Below are 18,637 nucleotides of genomic sequence, written 5' to 3' on the forward strand. Positions count from 1 at the left end.
ATAATAAACAGCTTTGGCTTAAATCCCTTTCTTTGATGCCACCCCTCCAACCAAATTTTACATGCCAGAGACGCCAGTGTATCATACTAAATTTCGTGTAATATTATGCAGAAAACCAGTGTTATAACTAACACTCGACAAGGTATGTGAAAGCTTAGGTGTTTATATAAAGAGAAAAGTAACATTTTTAAAAAGTAAAACTAGTTTTAGATATTAAAGGAAATATGGAGAAAAGAAAGATGGATAGCACCTATGAGCAAGGGGGCTCAATCGGCCCGCACTTTTTTTTTTTTTTTTTTTCGAAAATGCAGTGTATTTCAGTTGAAAAAAAAAGCGAAAACGAATCTTTCATCAAAAGGAACAAAAAAAAAGTGCTCAATACATATTAATCCATATAAACTAAATAAGAAAGAACTCGCGGGCAAAATTGACCCCCCCCCCCTGGTCTTTTTACGGTTAATACGAATCTTGTTACTCTTATTTTTGTGTGTGCATTTTTAGTTTAATAAAACCATTACAATTGCTCTAAATCTGAAGGCTCGCAAGGGACGAATGACAGGAGGACCTGAAATACTAGATACCAATAGTAAGCATATATTATTTTTACCTTTATTATTAACCAGGGTTTGCCCAAGTGGATCCAGCCCGAAAAAATCCACCGGTTTTTTTCGGGTTTGTACCCACCTGGGTTTTTGAGATTTTTGTTAGTATATTATCGGTACAACTAAGGTGATCACATTGAAAGTGACTTTTATCAGATTTTGGACTTTCCTTGGACGAATTAATTCTTTTCATGTTAGAGTATACAACATTCAGTTTAAATTTTCAGGGTACAAGCACGAGACACACTAAATTTCCTGCACAGATTTTGGCGGCATACCAACGTAAAATTTCAAAATGGCAGTTTTTTAATAGCAGGTACCCACGCTAGAAAGCGCAATTTTCGGTCTTTTAAAAACGAATTTTCAGAGCAGAAGCACGAGATACTCTAAATTAGCTCTGTATTATTTTGGTGGCGATCCAACGTAAAATTTCAAAATGGCGGCCATTTCTCAACTACCATGTATCCACGCTACAGGGTGCAATTTTCGCACTTTTAAGTTGGAATTTTTAGGGTAGAAGCAAGAGACAGTCTTAATTTGCTGTATAGATTTTCTGGGCGATGCAATATAAAATTTCAAAATCGCTGTCATTTTTTTTTTTTTTTCCAAAACAGTAGTGAACAGGAAATTGTTGCAAGTTGCAACAATGACAATCTTGAAACATAAATCACATTTTAACACTTTTACCTCAAAGACATTGAAATATTTCGGAGGAAAAAATTAAACCTGAAAAAAAAAAATAAATCCTGAAAAATTCATATGGGCCCAGGCGGGTTGGGTTTTTTCAAAAATACCCGTTTTTTTTCAAACCCTGTTATTAATACACACAATTCTGAAGCTAACATAGTTGGTTTGGTTGCATTTGAGTGAAGCGTGAATTTCAGTACCGAGGCAAGATGGGATGTGGAGAAAAGTAATATTTTTGAAAAAAAAAAAAATACTAGTTTAAATTTTTTTTAAAAAATGAAAGGAATTTTGAGGAAAACAAAGCTAGGTAGCACCTATAGCCAGGTTGGGGGGGGGGTCAAATCGGCCCGCGCTTTTTTTTTTTTTTTTTTTTTTTTTTTTTTTTTACAACAAATGCAGTACGTATAATCCAGTTGAAATATAAAGGAAAATAAACCTTTCATCTAAAGGAACAAGAAAAAAAAAGGAATCTGATTACGTATTAATCCATATAAACTAAGAAAGAACTCGCGGTCAAAATTGATCCCCCTTGGTTTTTTTTTAGGGTTAATACTTATATTGTTGCTCTTATTTGTGTGTGTGTGTGGTGCATTTTTAGTAAAACAGTGCAACAATTACAATTGCAGATGATATACGCGCCTGTCGCTGTTGTGGTGCAGTTATACAACGAGCTTCGTCTATGCCTGTAGAAAACGGTAAGCATATGATATTTTTACCTTTATTATTAACACACAAAATTCTCAACGTAGCATAGTTGGTTTTGGTTGTATTTGAATTAAGCGTGCGTTTCAGCACCGAGGCAAGATGGGACGTGAACATGAGATCCTATTGAGGAAAAGAGTATGATAGTTTACTCTTTGTAATATGATAGTTTACTTCCCGGCAGGAGCTTATGTAGTTCGGATTCCATGTTAATCATTACGTCCACGTCTCATATAGCCTCTCTGCTGAAAAGAACGTTCATCTCAAAATCAATCCAGCTACTATTTAAATGTGTAAGAGAATCCACGGTGGCTTAGTAGTAGAACGCGTGGGGTCTTTGGTTTGATCTCTGGGCATGTAAGTTTGTGGTGGGCAGAATCGTGTCCGTGGGTTTTCTCCGGGTACTTCTGTTTCCTTCCACTTTCTCATTATTCCATCATCATTCACTTGCTTTAATCACATCTCCCATAGCTCCATGTCGTAAACGTCTGCCAACACCTAATGGCCCACTTGCCTGTAAATGTCGGTCGTCGATATAGCGACGCGTGGAAGGATTGCCGTAAGTGTGCCATTGGCGGCAGGGTTTCTTCGAGTCGTCACGGAGAATCGCGAAGGGATCAACACGAACTATCGCCAGTCATGTGCATGTAGTAATTATTATAGATTATTCTTTCCTGGCGAATTGTTTCTAAAGTGAGTTCCGGGGGTTAAGAGTAACCCCTGCCTCTACATCATGAAGTGAAAAATCTTGATGAGTGCGTATAATTGTATGAATATAGATGGCAACTGTCGTCGATCATTAGAAAGTGAATTTGGGAGAACTATGACAAAGTAAATAGACGCGCATCATGTTATAAAATTACATGGCTAACGCATTTTATCTGATCCCAAACAGTTATCGTCAATTGTAGACTGTTAAAGGAGTACTCTGATTGGCCAAATTAAAAATACCTCAACGATTTATCCCTCTACAAGCAAGATTTTATTCATTACCTCCGTGGCGAAGTCGGAAGAACACGCACCTAGTTGGTGGTTCGCGCCCACCCCAGGGTGTTTTTTTTTTTTTTTTTTAAGACCCACCTTAATGTAAACAAATCACGCATATAGGCGATTTAAACATATTTTGGGGGAGTAATTTTGTGGTTCATAGCGTCTCTGCCGTTGGTGGTATAATTTTCAAAACGGAAGTGGGGCCACGGCGGATCGTCGCTGCGGGGCCGCCAATTTTTGGCCACGGTGGTCGTTAATTACCCATCGGTACGTTGCGAAATGCCATTTCAATGGGAATGAGGAGCTTGATTTAAAATAAAAAATACATTTCCCGGATCTCTAAAACTATTAGATGTTGTAAAACCTTGAAAATTTATATAAATGTTTTCTCTGCATCCTGAGCTACAGATAACATGACATTTTGTGGAATGCGTATCCTAAGGGGGATAGAAGGATTTTTTTTTTTTCCGTTCGCCAGATCCACTCCACAGTGGGCTGAAATCCCGAAAAGCTGGTCAAAAGACAAAAACCAGAGTTACGATTTGCTTATTTTTAGGTCTTGGCTTGTATAGTGGAATATTTTAAGTATCAAATTTCGTTATAACATCCCTCCCTTTGTTATACCTCCGGAGCAGGGAGTCATTTGAAAAGTGCTGTTTGACCGGTTCGAATGGGTCAACGTGAACATCAAAATACTCTGATTTAAAGTATTATAACTTTGTTAATTTTCAATTTTGAATTTTTTATTATTATTATTAATTTTCAATTTTGAATTTTTTTTTTTATTATTATTATTATTATTATTATTATTAATATTAATATTATTATTAATTTTCAAAATAGATAAAATAGATGAAGGTATGTAGAATTGACTTAAATAATTTAAGCTGAAAAAAATTGTCTCAAATTATCATTAAAGTTAACGAAAAATTAAAACAAAAAAGTAGATAAATGCAGAAAAACAATTATGAATTCCGCATAAGTCTATCGCATGGCTCACAGCGAGTCACTTTTTTAACTAAAAGTTACTTTTTGTCAAGTTGGTCACTAAAAGTTACTTTTTTTTTTTTTCAAATTTGTCAATAAAAGTTACTTCCTTTTGGGAGGTAAAGTGACTTTTTCGTGTGATTTATGTTTTGCATTAGCAGTTTTCTAAGAAAAATATTAAAAAAATAAATGGATAAAGTCAGAAACTTGTTACTCATTACCCTTTTGAAAGCTTCAATACTTGCTTCCACATGTGAAACAGTCAGCTTTATTCTCATGGATGGTTGGTGAATGCTTAAGCTCTCAAGGTGAGGTTGAGAACCCTTCTGTGTCTATTCTTTCTTCTATCATAATAGTCTTGTAGTTTTCTCTCGTAATAGTCAACGCTCCGCTCAACGTTGTGTGTGTGTGTGTGTGTGTGTGGGTGATTGGGTGAGTGGGGTTAATCATGTTCGTCTTGTGTTATGCTTCTTGTATGTTCTTAAGAGTAAATGATGAATTTAAATATGTCATGGCTTTAAGAACCCTCAATGCTAAGTTAAATATAATGTCCGGGATGAAGAAATTCGGAAATAGGCCAGAACTGGTCCCACTTACTCAGAAGCTTCTTACATCTGCTAAGTCTGCTTACCATAACTACAAAGAATACTTAGAAAACCTAAGAAAGGAGGAAACTCAAAAAGAAGAAGTAAAGAAGAAAAGATGAACCAAAACAACAAACAAAGAGAGACGTGATGGCGAAATTGACAAAGAAAAAGGGGCATGATGGGATTTCGATCACTTTATGGTCACTTTTCAACTATTTACAAGAGACCAGACCACTATGAGCCCTGCTATCGATATATTGAATTTACGACACGCAAAATTATAAACTAACGGAATTCACAGAAAGAAGAGCTGCTCATATATTTTCTTGCAAAATTTATGGACATGTTTGCCAATAGATGTCAATAATACCAAATTTAACAATTATTAGTCATTTGAAACTGTAGCAGTAATGCATATGCCGTGGCTGATTTTCGTGAACAACGTGCGGCGGTATAATTCTGCTTTTTGCTCGGAAAAAGTGAAACAGAAACTCTCGAAATTGTAAAAACGGCGTACAAAGACGATGTTATGGGGAAAACTCAAGTGCTTGAGTAGTTTTCCCGTTTCAAAAATGGTGAAATGTCAATTGATGACAAACCTCGTTCTGGTCGTCCTTCCACTGCCCCAACACATGAAAATGTTGAAAAAAAATTCGTACAATTATGAAGGACGCCGGACTATTGAAGCAACTGTAGAGCTGTCGAAAGTGACTTGGAGTTCAGTGCAGCGAATTTTGACATAAGATTTGGGAATGAAAAGGTTCGACTGCCAAATTCGTGCCACGACTGCTGAACAAATACAAGGTCCCGTGGAAGCATGCTGTGCGTTGAAAGAAGAGTCCCGAAATGATCCAGACTTTCTTTTGTTTCCTAGAATGTAAAGAGATATGAAAGCGTTTTGCTGATGTTGCTGAGGTAAAAAAAAAATAAATAAAAATAAATAAATAAATAAATAAAAAAGAACGACGGAAGCACTGTCAAGCATCACAAAAGATAATTTTAAACAATGTTTTGAAAATGGAATAAAAGATTAGACAAGTGTGTTAGTGAGAGTGGAGGGCACTTTGAAGCGGATTGAAGGTTTGTGTTTAAAATATGAATAAATAAATTCGAAAAAAAAAAAAAAAAAGTCCGATTTCTTTTGGGTACCACCCCGTACGTATCCTAAACAGGAATTGAGAGTTTTTTTTTTTTTTTTCCTTTTCCTTGTCCAACACATCTTTAAAGCTGTTAGACGTGGAAACTTGAAATTTCGTTTAAATTTTCTCCTTCAAATAGAGGATGACGAATCGGCATTTACCAATTGTCCGAAAAAATGTGTGCAGAAAGTTGAAACTTTCTAGGAGAATTCTTCTCGAACCGTTCCAAGTACTTATATTTTATAAATAAGTATTTCATTTGTAATTCTATAATATGTTATGATTTCTCATTATAAATTAACAAAGGGAGCTTTCTCTTTGGAGAAGGGGGCTTCGAACAATTTTCTCAAATACAACTCAGGCAATTTTTTCATTAAATATGTATACGAGGGTTGGTGCAAAAGTCATTGCAACTGTTCTATTTCTTGCAAATACAGCCCGGTAGGAAAATGCGACAAACATATAGAAGAACGAGGTGGAAACTACATGTGTCGACATGGAATAACACCCGAACATTGTGCTTCACATATTTATTACGGTCGTGTATACGACAATACTGGTTTTATGGTGCAAAATTTTAGCACAGTATTTTACTAAGTATAGCACAGCACACATCCTTGTTCTATAGTTGACGTGACAAACTCTCAAACGTTCACCACGCGTTGCCAATGATATGGCAGGCACTGAATAACAACTATATTACCGTTTTCGACACCATGTATGAATCCGGTCATCTGTTGTCTAACATCATTGGCAATGTCGTCTCGTGCGTTTCTCAATGCCACTTGCACTCTCTGACTCCAGTAAAGTCCATCGTCCGTCTTATTCCAGGAGCTGCTCGATGACGGCATGTGCCACGTCGGTTCGCTCACTAACAAGTCGTCCCGAGCGTTTCTGATCACTGGTTGCTACACGTCCTTGCTGAAACTTTCTTACCCACCATGCTTCTGTACGGTATGGGAGGGCATGATTCCCAAGGGCTTCCAAGCATCTCTCTGTGACATTCTTTCGCATTTATACCTTGATGTATGCGTGCTGCTCAACATGGGTTACTTTCATCTCGTACGATGCCCACCACACAACTGATTTCACTGCGCTCTCTGTGCTACTACCAGGAATCACAGAGCCATCTGTTGTAAATACACGTTATACCTGCATGCCTTCCACGCGACATATAGCAGTTTGTGATCCGCTCACATATCTGCAACCAAAAAACTAGTTGCAATGATTTTTTCCCCAACCCTTGTATTTCATGAACAACTCGACAACATGGTATAAGCCATTTCCTATAAAAAGATCCGGAAAGCGTAGTTTACTCTTGGAAGATCCGTTTTCTTAGGACAAACTTTTCGAAAACTTTTTTTTTTTTTTTTTTAACACTTCGTATATACATGTTTCACCAGTAACTGCAGCTTGACATGATTTAATGGGAGAGAGGAAGTTTAGTACGGTGTCCTGTACCTTATATTAATTTTCTGTTTGAGGATAAATGGACAACCGAAATTTGAGGTTTGGTGGAATCTCTATCCGGCACGTTCTAACTCTTAATTATTTATTTCATTAATTAATTAATTAGTTGTTGTTTTTAAATGATACAGATGAATTACTAATCACTTTTCTCTCTCTTTACAGAAGTAACGTTGGTGAAGAGGGCTAGAAATCTGTTGGAGGTAGGTCTTCCACAGTAATATAAGTTCTTTATGTTTTATCAGTAGTGTACAATGAAAATTGGTCAGAATTTGAGGAAATTGACTCCCAACGATAGTAAAGAATGATTATAGGTCAATGTGGGGGCACAAATGTGCCATTTTAAGCTATAGCCTCCAAATTTTTTCGGAACGATAAAATAAAAGTTCATAATTTGACAATGGAAGATTGGATAAAGTGTATTTAGGGATATTTTGAGTTGTACATATGCCAATGGATGTAGAGTAGGTACACTGATAGATTAACCAAGAAGACTTCTACAAACGAACAGTCATAGATTACAAAAAATAAACCACCGTAATGCACATTCCACATTCACTTGTAGATGACGAAATCTACAACTCTAAGTAATCATTAAGTCCCTTTTATCCGACCTTAATTTGAAATTTTCTTTCTCGAGTTAAGGCTCTTTTTGTCTGCACAGAAACATGAAGTGAAAAATATTTTGTTGTCAAAGGTCCCTACTATAATTTGGGAGCATTTGAGATACATTGTGCACATGCAGTGGAGTCCAGTGGGGGCAAAACCCTAAAATTTTAGAAAAAAATTAGAAATTTTTGAAAATGTCCCCCAAACCTCCCCTTGCTTTGGTATTGTTTGTAAATAATTGTAACTTAAAAAAAAATAGCCACAGGTTTCCAAATCAAAAGTCAGTCTGTTTCAGGTCGATACATCGAATCATATTGTTGCTATAAATGGTTTTATGACACCTTGCTAATTGAAAAAAGAAAATGATCAAATTTATGCCATTTTAATGTTTTGAGGAAACATTATGACGCTACGAGTTATGATTGAAGTATGAAACCCGCTGCATATTGTTGTCCAAAGTATATACTATACTTTTGGGGGCGTTTGAGATACTTTGTACAAATTCAGTGGGGACAAGAGCCCAAAATTTTTTAAAAAATCAAATTTTTGGCAAATGTTCTCCAAACCCCCCTTGCTTTGGTATTGTTTGTAGGTAATTGTAACTTGAAAGATCAACGATTCTTCTCATTGTTTTATGCTTGACTATTAGAAGAACAGAAACTAACGTGCTTTCTCGTAGTTTTTCTGCCTCATGAAAGGAGGGTCGAGAACGCGCATTTGGTGTTTGTCATTTGTGTGTGTGTGTGTGTGATCTTTTCTACATCCGATAAGGAAAGAAAAGGAAAATACAGAAGCTTCTTTGTCCTTCTTGCCAGGCTCTATTGAATTGGCGCTTAATATGAGCTTTTGTTTTGTCTACGATAAGGAAACCCAAACCTACCCTCCTCTACTCCCGTTTTGGGCACAAAACTATATCACATGTTGCGTTTGACGCCCTCACCAGGAAATATATGAACAAGTATGACGAAAGCAGGGCACTTTGATAAAAGTGTACGCGAAATAATTTCGCTCTTTTAATAATTTGAACTTTTTTAAAGGTTCAAACAAGGCTGGCTTCCTTTGCTTTTATTCAGCCGAAAATAGAAATATGACACTTCTGGTACGTGAAGGTGTTTCAATGCATAAAGAAAAATTTGACTGCGATTCCACTGTTCTCAACGGAGTAGCCGCAAGAAGTAAGGGGGCGACGTTCATCTCCGGATATATCCGTGTTTGTATGCTTCGTCACACTATTTTCACGGCCTAATCCGTTTGCCGTTGTTTAAAGGTTAAGTCCTAGGCTAGTCGAGAAAGCGTTACCCCCTGTAGCGAACGCGGCCAAAGTGGCTATTCAGTAATTTCACTTTCACCAGATGTGTAAATCATACTGTGAGCCAGTCAGGGTTTCCAGGTCTTTTTGCCAGGTTCAGGTGTGTAATAGCAGAGTTCCAGTACTCTGCACAAACCATCTTCCAAGCAGCTGTTTCTTGCTACAATCCCTTTGCCTGGCAACACCCCTTTCCTTTTTTTTTTTTTTTTCCTTCCTTTTGAAATCTTTTAAACAGCAGGCGGTCTATTGTTCCGACCCGCACTAAATGCGCTCGAGCTGACGTTTTCTCAGCGATTTTATTGCTTTCGCGTTTATGATTAGCCATCTACATTTAAATACATGGTCAGCGTATTCCAAGAGTACGCATGAGCAATAAATAAATACGCTTTGCGATCGCCTCAAATAGCCGGGTACTAAAAGAAATATTGTTTATTGATGAGAGATTACACAAATATGAAAAGGTAGACTTAAAAGATTCAAAATTTATAGTTTTTAATTTCTTTTTTTTAATTTCTTGATAAATGCCTGCTTCTACTTGCCAAAGTCGCGCGTTTTTGTGAAGGCGTTAAAAGTGGAGGAGATCGTTAAAAAAAAAATGTTTCCTCATTTTCTTACGGAGATTTTTTTTACACTGGTCCGGATAATACTGAAATCGGATAGTAGTTGTGAGGCTGACTGTATTTGTGCTGAAATTGATGTAAGGTCTAGTCTAAACGGATTCGAGATTTATTGAGAAATCGGTCCAAAAACAAAACAAAATTTGTGACGCTAAAGGAATGCTAGTCATTAGATTACGTGCAGATAAATAACTTGGTTCGTAACTTCTACTAGCTCGTTCTGTTTAAGAAAGAATAACTTTCTATATATTTTGTATAACTCTTCTTTTCAATATCCATAAATCTCTTCCTCTCGTAGCTTCACCTCAATCAAAGGACATTATCCACAAAGCACTTTTATTAGGATCATTCAGCAAAACTTACGTCTGTTGCTCCGCACGATAACTGTTGAACGAATGAGAGTTCTTTAATTCCGGTTTTTGCAATAGATATCTAGAACGATTATTCGCACCAATTCGTTAACCATTGGATTGCCAAGCTATTTGGCACCCGCGGAGTGCCAAGCGGAGTACAAATACTTTAGGTTTACTTGTAAATAGTAAATTATGTTTCAAACAACATATTGACAATATCGTAAACGATGCATTTAAATCTCTTGGTTTTTTAATACGAAATACAAGGGAGTTTAAACAGATTAAAGCTTATACTACCCTATTTAACAGTATGGTTCGTAGTAAAATTGAATATGTTTCTATTATATGGTCGCCTTACTACAAGTGTTATGAAAAGAAAATTGAACGTATTCAGAAGAAATTTTTGGGATATTTGTATTATCAAATTTATAAGCTAAATCCCATTAGAGAAAACATATCTTATAAGGAATTATTAAATACATTTAACTATTCTATGTTATCTGTAAGACGGGAGATTTCCCTGTTACTTTTTTGTTCAAGCTAGTAAATGGCACTGTAGATAATCAGGAATTACTGAGTAAATTACATTTTAATATAAAAAATACCTATCTTCGTAACAGGGTGCCATTCCATCTTACAAGAGCTAAAACCGAAGCATACTTGAATTCACCACTAATGAGAATGTGTAAAACTTACAATAATTTATCGGCAACCAATATTGAGTTAGATTTTTCATCATCTTTTTCATCTTATATAAAAACAATTAAATCTATTGTAATATAAGCAGCGTGTGAGTAAATACTAAGCCTTGTTGTGAAAATATTTAAGTTGAATATTATATTTTCAAATTATCTTGTACGCTATGGAGTTACATTATTAGTATCTTTTTAACTGTTATTTATCTGTTCTCTTTTCTCTCTTTTTTTCTTTTCTTTCCCTTTTTATATTATACTCACTGATGTTTTACTAATATGTAAGCCTATTGTAATTGGGATTTATTTCCTGTAGTAGGTACAAATAAAATAAAATAAATAAATAAATAAATTGGACTCTAACGTATTTTTGTTGTTATGTGTGCTTGGTCGTGAAAATCTATCGAGTCATCATTTTCATCACTTTTCTAATCAATTTGTTCTTCTAAATTCTCAAGAAAATCTTCGTCAAATGAAGAATCATATACCGTACAAGAAGTTCAGATTTTATTTATTGTTCGATCAGGACTGCACAGTTCATTCTGGAAGTTTAGCTAGTTGTTACACAATGATATTCAATGCCAAGTTCAATGTTTACTAATGTAATATTACATAATTCTTCTCAGAATTTAATATGTTACGAAGTAGTAGTGCCATCACAAATGTAAAAGAATGCGCATTGTAATAAATTATTTGTACAGAGTGCCGAGTGGAGTACATTTTGGACCCCAATCATTTTTTTTTAACGAGAAAACAACCCTTTCTATACAAAAAATATTTCATAGCTACATTCATCATTTATTTAATGTCAGCTATAAGAAAAATGGAAAACGAACATTCATTATTACTTACAGAGCTCTCATAAAAAATGTAATTGTAAATTTGTAGCCTGCTGTGCCCTTCTAGGGTTATTGGAAGCAGCCCGTCAACAGATAACGGCGACTTTAAACAGTGGCTATCTATAGCACCTGATCCATACATATAAGCGAATTTTTCAAGTCTGTTCTTTGCAATAGATACATAGACCAATTACCTTGACCGAGTTTGTTAATAACAAAACAGAGTCAATTAACGGAATAACGAATAACGGCAACTTTAGTGTTAACAATCTATAGCCCATATCTCACACATGTGCGTGAAATTCGATTCCTGGTGGGGTACAGTTGAACGACCAAAGTGGTTCGGATTCCACTATAATCAGTAGGTCCTCGTCTCCTTTAGCCGCCCTAGCATAGACGTGGGACGTTAAACTAAATCAAACCAAACCAAATGTGTGCTGTCTGCAGCAAGAAGTTGAAGCGATATCTCGGACGAGTTCGTTACTAGAAACAATCCGTTAAAATCTTCATCGGTGACTTTAATGGTGTCTATCCATATCCCATACATGAAAATATTTCGTGTAATCCTCTCTACTGTCTTTACCAGAGTTTATTTAATTATCTAGCTATAGCACAGTACTCAGAAATATAACGATGTGTTTAACTCTACAATTTGCAGTGTATCATACATAAATTGTTCGTATCACATTTCTTCCTCCTATGACTACCGGAAGTGGTCCAAAGAAAATCTTGATTGAAAGCCGTATATAGTAATGAACTATTATTTATAAGTAAACTTAATTTAGTATCTTAAAGAACATTATAAATAATATCATGCTAATGATTTTGTTTCTAGTGTCTATAATTTCTTTTAAAACTTCTATTTTAGGCGGAAGAACGTGCAGAAGAAAACAGGAGACCTACAGATATGGGCCTCTTCATTTGTTTTGTTATGGGCATTGCCCTGCTGCTAACTCTTCAGGCTATGCAAAGTGGATGTATATGTTAAATTGGCGTAAGTAACATTTTTCACAGAAGTACAAGTAAACTTCGTTTAATTTGAATGGAATCTTTGTTTGTTGTAGCTTCAACCAGAACCATTTAAATCGTTAATAACTTCAGCTTTCTCTTTAGGAAAAAGAATCCTCACAAATTATTTACAGTGAAACCTGTCAGTTGGCCATCATCAGTTCCATTGAAAAGCGGCCAGCTTAGACAGGTGGCCGGCCAACTTACAGAAAATAAGTGCGATTGCGTTATTTTCAGGATAGGATTTCTAGTATTACTTGATCGCAAAATTTTAATAAGCAATGGCACGACAGCTACTTTTAAATAATGTATATATAGAGTAATCATAACAATATACGGTATACGGACAAAATCTCGCGGCCGAAACATCGCCGCCCAAAATCTCGCCGGCCAAAACCTCGCGGGACAAAATCTCGCCGGGCCAAAACCTCGCGTGGCCAAAACCTCGCCGCCCAAAACCTCGCGGGACAAAATCTCGCCGAGCCAAAACCTCGCGTGGCCAAAACCTCGCGGGACAAAATCTCGCCGGGCCAAAACCTCGCCGTCCAAAACCTCGCGTGGCCAAAACCTCGCCGCCCAAAACCTCGCGGGACAAAATCTCGCCGGGCCAAAACCTCGCCGCCCAAAATCTCGCCGGGCCAAAACCTCGCCGCGAATGAAACTTTTCTTTAAAATTTACCCAATGTGTTTCCTAATATGCAATTCCACGTTACAAATAATAATAATAATAATAATAATAATAATAATAATAATAATAATAATAATATACAAAACATCGTGTGCGTGGGCTTTCTCGGGTTATTCCCGTTTCCTCCCACTTTCTTTATTCGATCATTTCCTTCATCCTGGTCATCTACGTCTCCTTTAACCTATAGGACATAATCAAGGGACGTCGTAAAAACTCATATATTGTTTCATATTTTCATAAATATTATTAGATTTTTGTTAAAATTTTAAGTTTTTGGATGTTCCAAAGTTCACGAAACTAACCTCGTTAGTTGTCATTACTTTCCTTATGCAGACTTTCTTTCCCTATAACCAGTTTAAAAACATCCTGTCGCCCTACCTTCACATTGAAATCCTCTAATACAGAAATAGAATTTTCACATGGTATCGCGGGACTTGGTCAAATACCCGTGATACTTCTTCTGAAACAGCGTCTTTTATACCGTCATTCTTATCATCTGTTGGAACATTTACATTTTGGTCAGGCGAGATTTTGGGTATGGCGATATTTTGGGGCGCGAGGTTTTGGCCCGGCGAGATTTTGGCCCGCGAGGTTTTGGGTGGCGAGGTTTTCGCCCCGCGAGATTTTGGCCCGCGACGTTTTGGGCGGCGAGGTTTTGGCCAGGCGGGGTTTTGGCCTGGCGAGATTTTGGGCCGCGAGGTTTTGGGAGGCGAGGTTTTGGTCCGCGAGGTTGTCGCCGCGAGGTTCTGGCCGCGAGGTTTTGTACCCAAACCCAATATACAGCACTAGAAAAAAATTACTACAATATGTTTAACATATGTACACATAATAACAAATTTATTCATGGTGGTTCATTCTACACTTTCTTTTCGGCACATATGCATTCCAATTTTGTAGTTAACTACCTCTTGTTAATGAGTTACAAGTGTTTCTGTCGGAGCAAAACATGTTTTGAGAAAATCTTAAGGGAATTCATGTCTGAAAGCCTTCGCTACCTTTCGACAATCCGTCAGGTGCCAACAGTTGACAATTGAGATGGTTAGCTTTAACCTTGAGAGAAACCTATATATCTAATGGTTTCACCAAAATAGACAGGATTAACAAATACGTACAACCATTTCCTGAATTCCTGTACGTGCTTTTGCTTATTCACATCTTCCTTCACTACTCCTTTATCAGGGTAGTGTTCTCGCCATTGACCTCCAAGAATAAATCGTGGAAATCCATACTTCTTTGTCAGTTGTCACAAATACAGAACATCTGCCTCTGATATCGGAATACGAAAGAGTTAAGAAAAATAACAAAACGGGTATTTTCCATGGCCAAGATACGCAGGTAAATTTATCATTATTATCATAGGATAAACATTGCTTCAGTGTGGCCAACTTAGTTATTAGTAACGAATGTCTTACTGAAAAATGCAGGTTCAAGATGAGCAGGTGGCCAACTTAGAGAGGTGGACAAGTTGACAGGTTTTACTGTATTTTTAAGAATATGCCTTCTGGGCTAAAGAAGACATGAAAAATGTCAACGGTTATGGAGTGTTTCACGGCATAAGAAAATGGATTAATTGTGTCAGAGTCTTGTTGGTTGGTAAGATTGTTAATTGAAATAAACGGTTATGTGTTTACGTCTTTTTAAGAGGCCTCATCACAACGAAATTAAAATACCGCTGATTTTACAGTAATTATGTGATATCTTCAAATAGATAAAAGATAATCGGAATGTAAAGCAAGAGCGCCCTAAACAATATTATTTTACATGAGATACCGTTATCGTGACTCACTTACCTTATTTCGATTCCCAGCCATTTTGAAAATCGGCATTTGTTTTCGCGTTTCAACATGGCTGCAAACGGAAAGCTACTAGGTGACTCGTGATAACGGTACCTCATGCAAAATGATATTGTCTAGGACGCTCTTGTTTCACATTTCGATTATCTTTTATCTATTTGAAGATATCACATAATTGCTGTAAAATTAGCAGTATTTTAATTTCGCTGTGATAAGGCCTCTTAACAATGCTCAACAATATCTATGTGGCATTTTGAACCTCTCGCAAATACTAATAATTTTTGTATTTTCATATAAGTAGCAATTGAAAGTGTGTTTCTTTACCAGATTATGAAATGAAATGAAATCTTTGAGTTTTACGTCCCACGGGTATGCCGGTTAGGCTAAAGGAGACGGTGATGATGAGAGATGAGTGAATTGGTGAAATGAAGAAAGTGGGAGGAAACGGGAAAACCCTGAGAAAACCCACGAGCACGGTGTTTGTCCACCACAAAATTCACTTGGCGGGAACTGGGATCGAACCCGGGACCCCAGGCACCAGAGGTGAACGCTCTACCACTCTTTACCAGATTATTACTTTGAGCCGCATAGTTGAGGTTGAATACCAGAAATGAAACAAGTAGATTTATTTTTTCTATTTTTGAAATTTTAAAGTTACCGGTACTTGATAATAATTTTTAAAATTCAAAAATTAAATTAATTTAATTAAATTTCAAAATTGACACAAGTATTAAAGTTAGATTCTACGAATCGACTCGACTTTTGTGTATTTTTTTATTTTCTTTTTTATTCCGCGATAACTTGCAAAAGTGTTGATATTTTGATGAGACGTGGTTTTCTTTGAGGAGTTGCCAACAGAGGTGATTCTTGACATTGAAATGAATCAAGGGTTAGAGGGAGTAAAAAATCGTAAATTCAACGTTGTGTTAGAAAGTTCTAAGTTCGAAAGTGCGAGATAATTTCGTTTTCCATTATTAACTTGCGTAAAGATTATCGTGGTGGACGAAATGTGGCACGTCTGTATTATTTTTAAGGTTTATTATCTGTCCCTCTTGTAATATGCAAACCCATGAATATGTGACTGTAATTACTGCGTTTGTAAAAATTTTTGATTTCAAATAAATCTCTTATTTCCTCTGGTTCTGTCAGTTAATATTGTTGGGGCCGCGGTGGCTCAGTGGTATAGCGTTCACCTCTGCTGCATGGGGTCCCTGGTTCGATCCCAACTCGCGCTAAGAGAGCTTTGTGGTGGACAAACACCGTGTGCGTGGGTTTGCTCGGGGTTCTCCCGTTTCCTTCCGCTTTCTTCGTTTCACCATTTCATTCATTTCTCATGATCACCGTCTCATTTAGCCTAGCCGGCATAAACGTGGGACGTAAAACTCAAAGGTTTCACTTAATAATATTGTTACTAACGAGGAAATAAAAGCGCACACAAAATTATCTATATTCTTTCCCGGGGTTTCTAAACCTGGGGGTCGCGACACCAAGCGGGATCGCGAGAAGGTTTCATAGGGATCACGAAGATAATCGGAAGAGATAAATGTAATTATAAAAAATGAAATCTTTAGTTTTACGTCCCACGTTTATGCCGGTTAGGCTAAAGGAGACGGTGATGATGAGAAATGAATGAAATGGTGGAATGGAGAAAGTGGGAGGAAAACCCCAAGAAAACCCACGCACACTGTGTTTGTCCATCACAAAGTCCACACGACGCGAGCTAAATGTAATTAGAATCTAATACCGGAAAATAGTTTTAAATGTTTTGAATTTTGTTCTAATATGCATATTTTTATTTTCATACACACTGTAAAAAAAATGGTCTACTAAACATTTTCAATAGGTGCAGAGTTGTTTATAAATCAATTGTAACAGTTTTTGAGGATACTGAACACATTCACACAACAATGTACCAAATTCACAACACTATGAGGTAACTCAAATGGCACCTCTCAAAAATTAAGATACTCAGTAACTTTTTTAACAAATGTCCAAATTTTTTAAGCAAAATTAGAATCACTTAATTTTTTATCATATAACCCGAAATTAAGGGAGTTATGATGGTTTAAAATGTTCAACCGACCTCCATTTTGAAACAGTATTTCGGATCGGATTCAATATTTGTAATATGAATGAACAGACCAAATTTTGTTGTAATTCATTCGCTTTTAGGGAAGTTACTGTATATACTATATACAAGAAACTGATTCTACTATTATAAAAATAGATTGATATCGTGAGATCTCCGCAATAGGTATATTAAAAATCCCAACACAAACTTATTACAAACCAAAAGTTATAAGGCGGTCGCTGGCAAGAGGATGTGATAAAATGGGGGTTGTGATATTAATTAGGTTGAGAACCACTGTTCTATTCTATTGTAATAATGTAACAGTTAGTATGTAACTTTGTGTTAACTTGCAAAACATACAAGATATAAAAGAAACAATTACATTTTTGGATTCCTGAGATCACACCGGTGTTACTTGATATGCGATATGCCCTTCTTCCCATTTAAAAGTTGGAACTTATATTCAGGATGGCGCCGCTGGTTACGTCCCCCTCTCTTTACTGTCATTTCCAATTAACAGATTTTATGTTTTCCTCTCAGGCTTCAAAATAAAAGGGTGTCCAAAGGGTTCTGACTCACCCAGTACAAGTCAATAGACTGGAATAGTGGTGACGTCATTTCCTCTACGTTACCATGGCGATCGCCATTTTGTTTCCTATACAAACGTGAGTGTGTAAATGAGGTGTTGAGTAAACAATGGTTGTGAAATTATTTAGAATGTTTAAATACTTTGAGAACGAAGTAAAGTTGGCGGATAAAGGCGAAAATGCTCTTGAATCAAGTCTTCCGTAGTGTATGATGGTGAATTTAAATATTTAAAAGGCAGAGTGGAGGCAAACATGAAGAACTGAAGTAGAGGTAAGCTTGCATCCATTAATTGTTAATATAAATGCCTCGATATATTGCACAGAAGGGGAACAAACCTTCTGTAAAGATCGTGTTGATTTGTCTGTATCATGTAATATTACAATTGTGTGTTCTGATCGAATCATAGGTATTTTCTCATTTATTTTGCCATAGTAATTTTACGTTAAGAATTTTATGTTGCCTACAGACTATCGAAAATCTTTAGTAAAGAATTCTAGGATATTGCTTGTTCCATTTCTGCTCAATTACATACATTGCAATATGTTTACAATCAAATACATAACAAATCACCATTTATGCGTTATTTCTCAGCCTTCGCTCGTGTTTATATAGAAAATAAAATGGCGATCACCATGGCAACAAAAAGGATGTGACGTCACACTGTTTCAGTCTATTAATCAAACCAAAGGATATTTTCTTCCAGCAGTTACATTAGTGTAGTAATGGTCAAATGGCAGTCCGTGAATATATGTAAAAACATGTATCATTTGTTTCTTTTTATTTTTTATCGCTATGGGCAAGAGGAGGAGTATATCTGGCCATCATAATACAGGGTGTCTACTGATACTGGAAATACTTGAATTATACTGAAATTTAATTTCGATACTGGGAATATACTGGAATTTTGAT

General features: G+C 36.4%; 1 protein-coding gene across 1 annotated transcript in view; it reads left to right on the forward strand.

The window, feature by feature from the left end:
• LOC145673942 (uncharacterized) overlaps positions 1-18,637 on the forward strand; it is a 109,071-nt gene that overhangs the window by 82,238 nt on the left and 8,196 nt on the right. Inside the window, exons 6-8 of the mRNA XM_081743757.1 lie at positions 1,916-1,984; positions 7,327-7,364; positions 12,449-12,574. Of these exons, the coding sequence (XP_081599883.1) occupies positions 1,916-1,984; positions 7,327-7,364; positions 12,449-12,568 (227 nt within the window). The 3' untranslated portion in view covers positions 12,569-12,574. The remainder of the gene's footprint in view (positions 1-1,915; positions 1,985-7,326; positions 7,365-12,448; positions 12,575-18,637) is intronic.

Source organism: Thermobia domestica, chromosome 17, assembly GCF_964235325.1.
Source record: "Thermobia domestica chromosome 17, izTheDome1.hap1.1, whole genome shotgun sequence".
NCBI classification, from domain to species: domain Eukaryota; kingdom Metazoa; phylum Arthropoda; class Insecta; order Zygentoma; family Lepismatidae; genus Thermobia; species Thermobia domestica.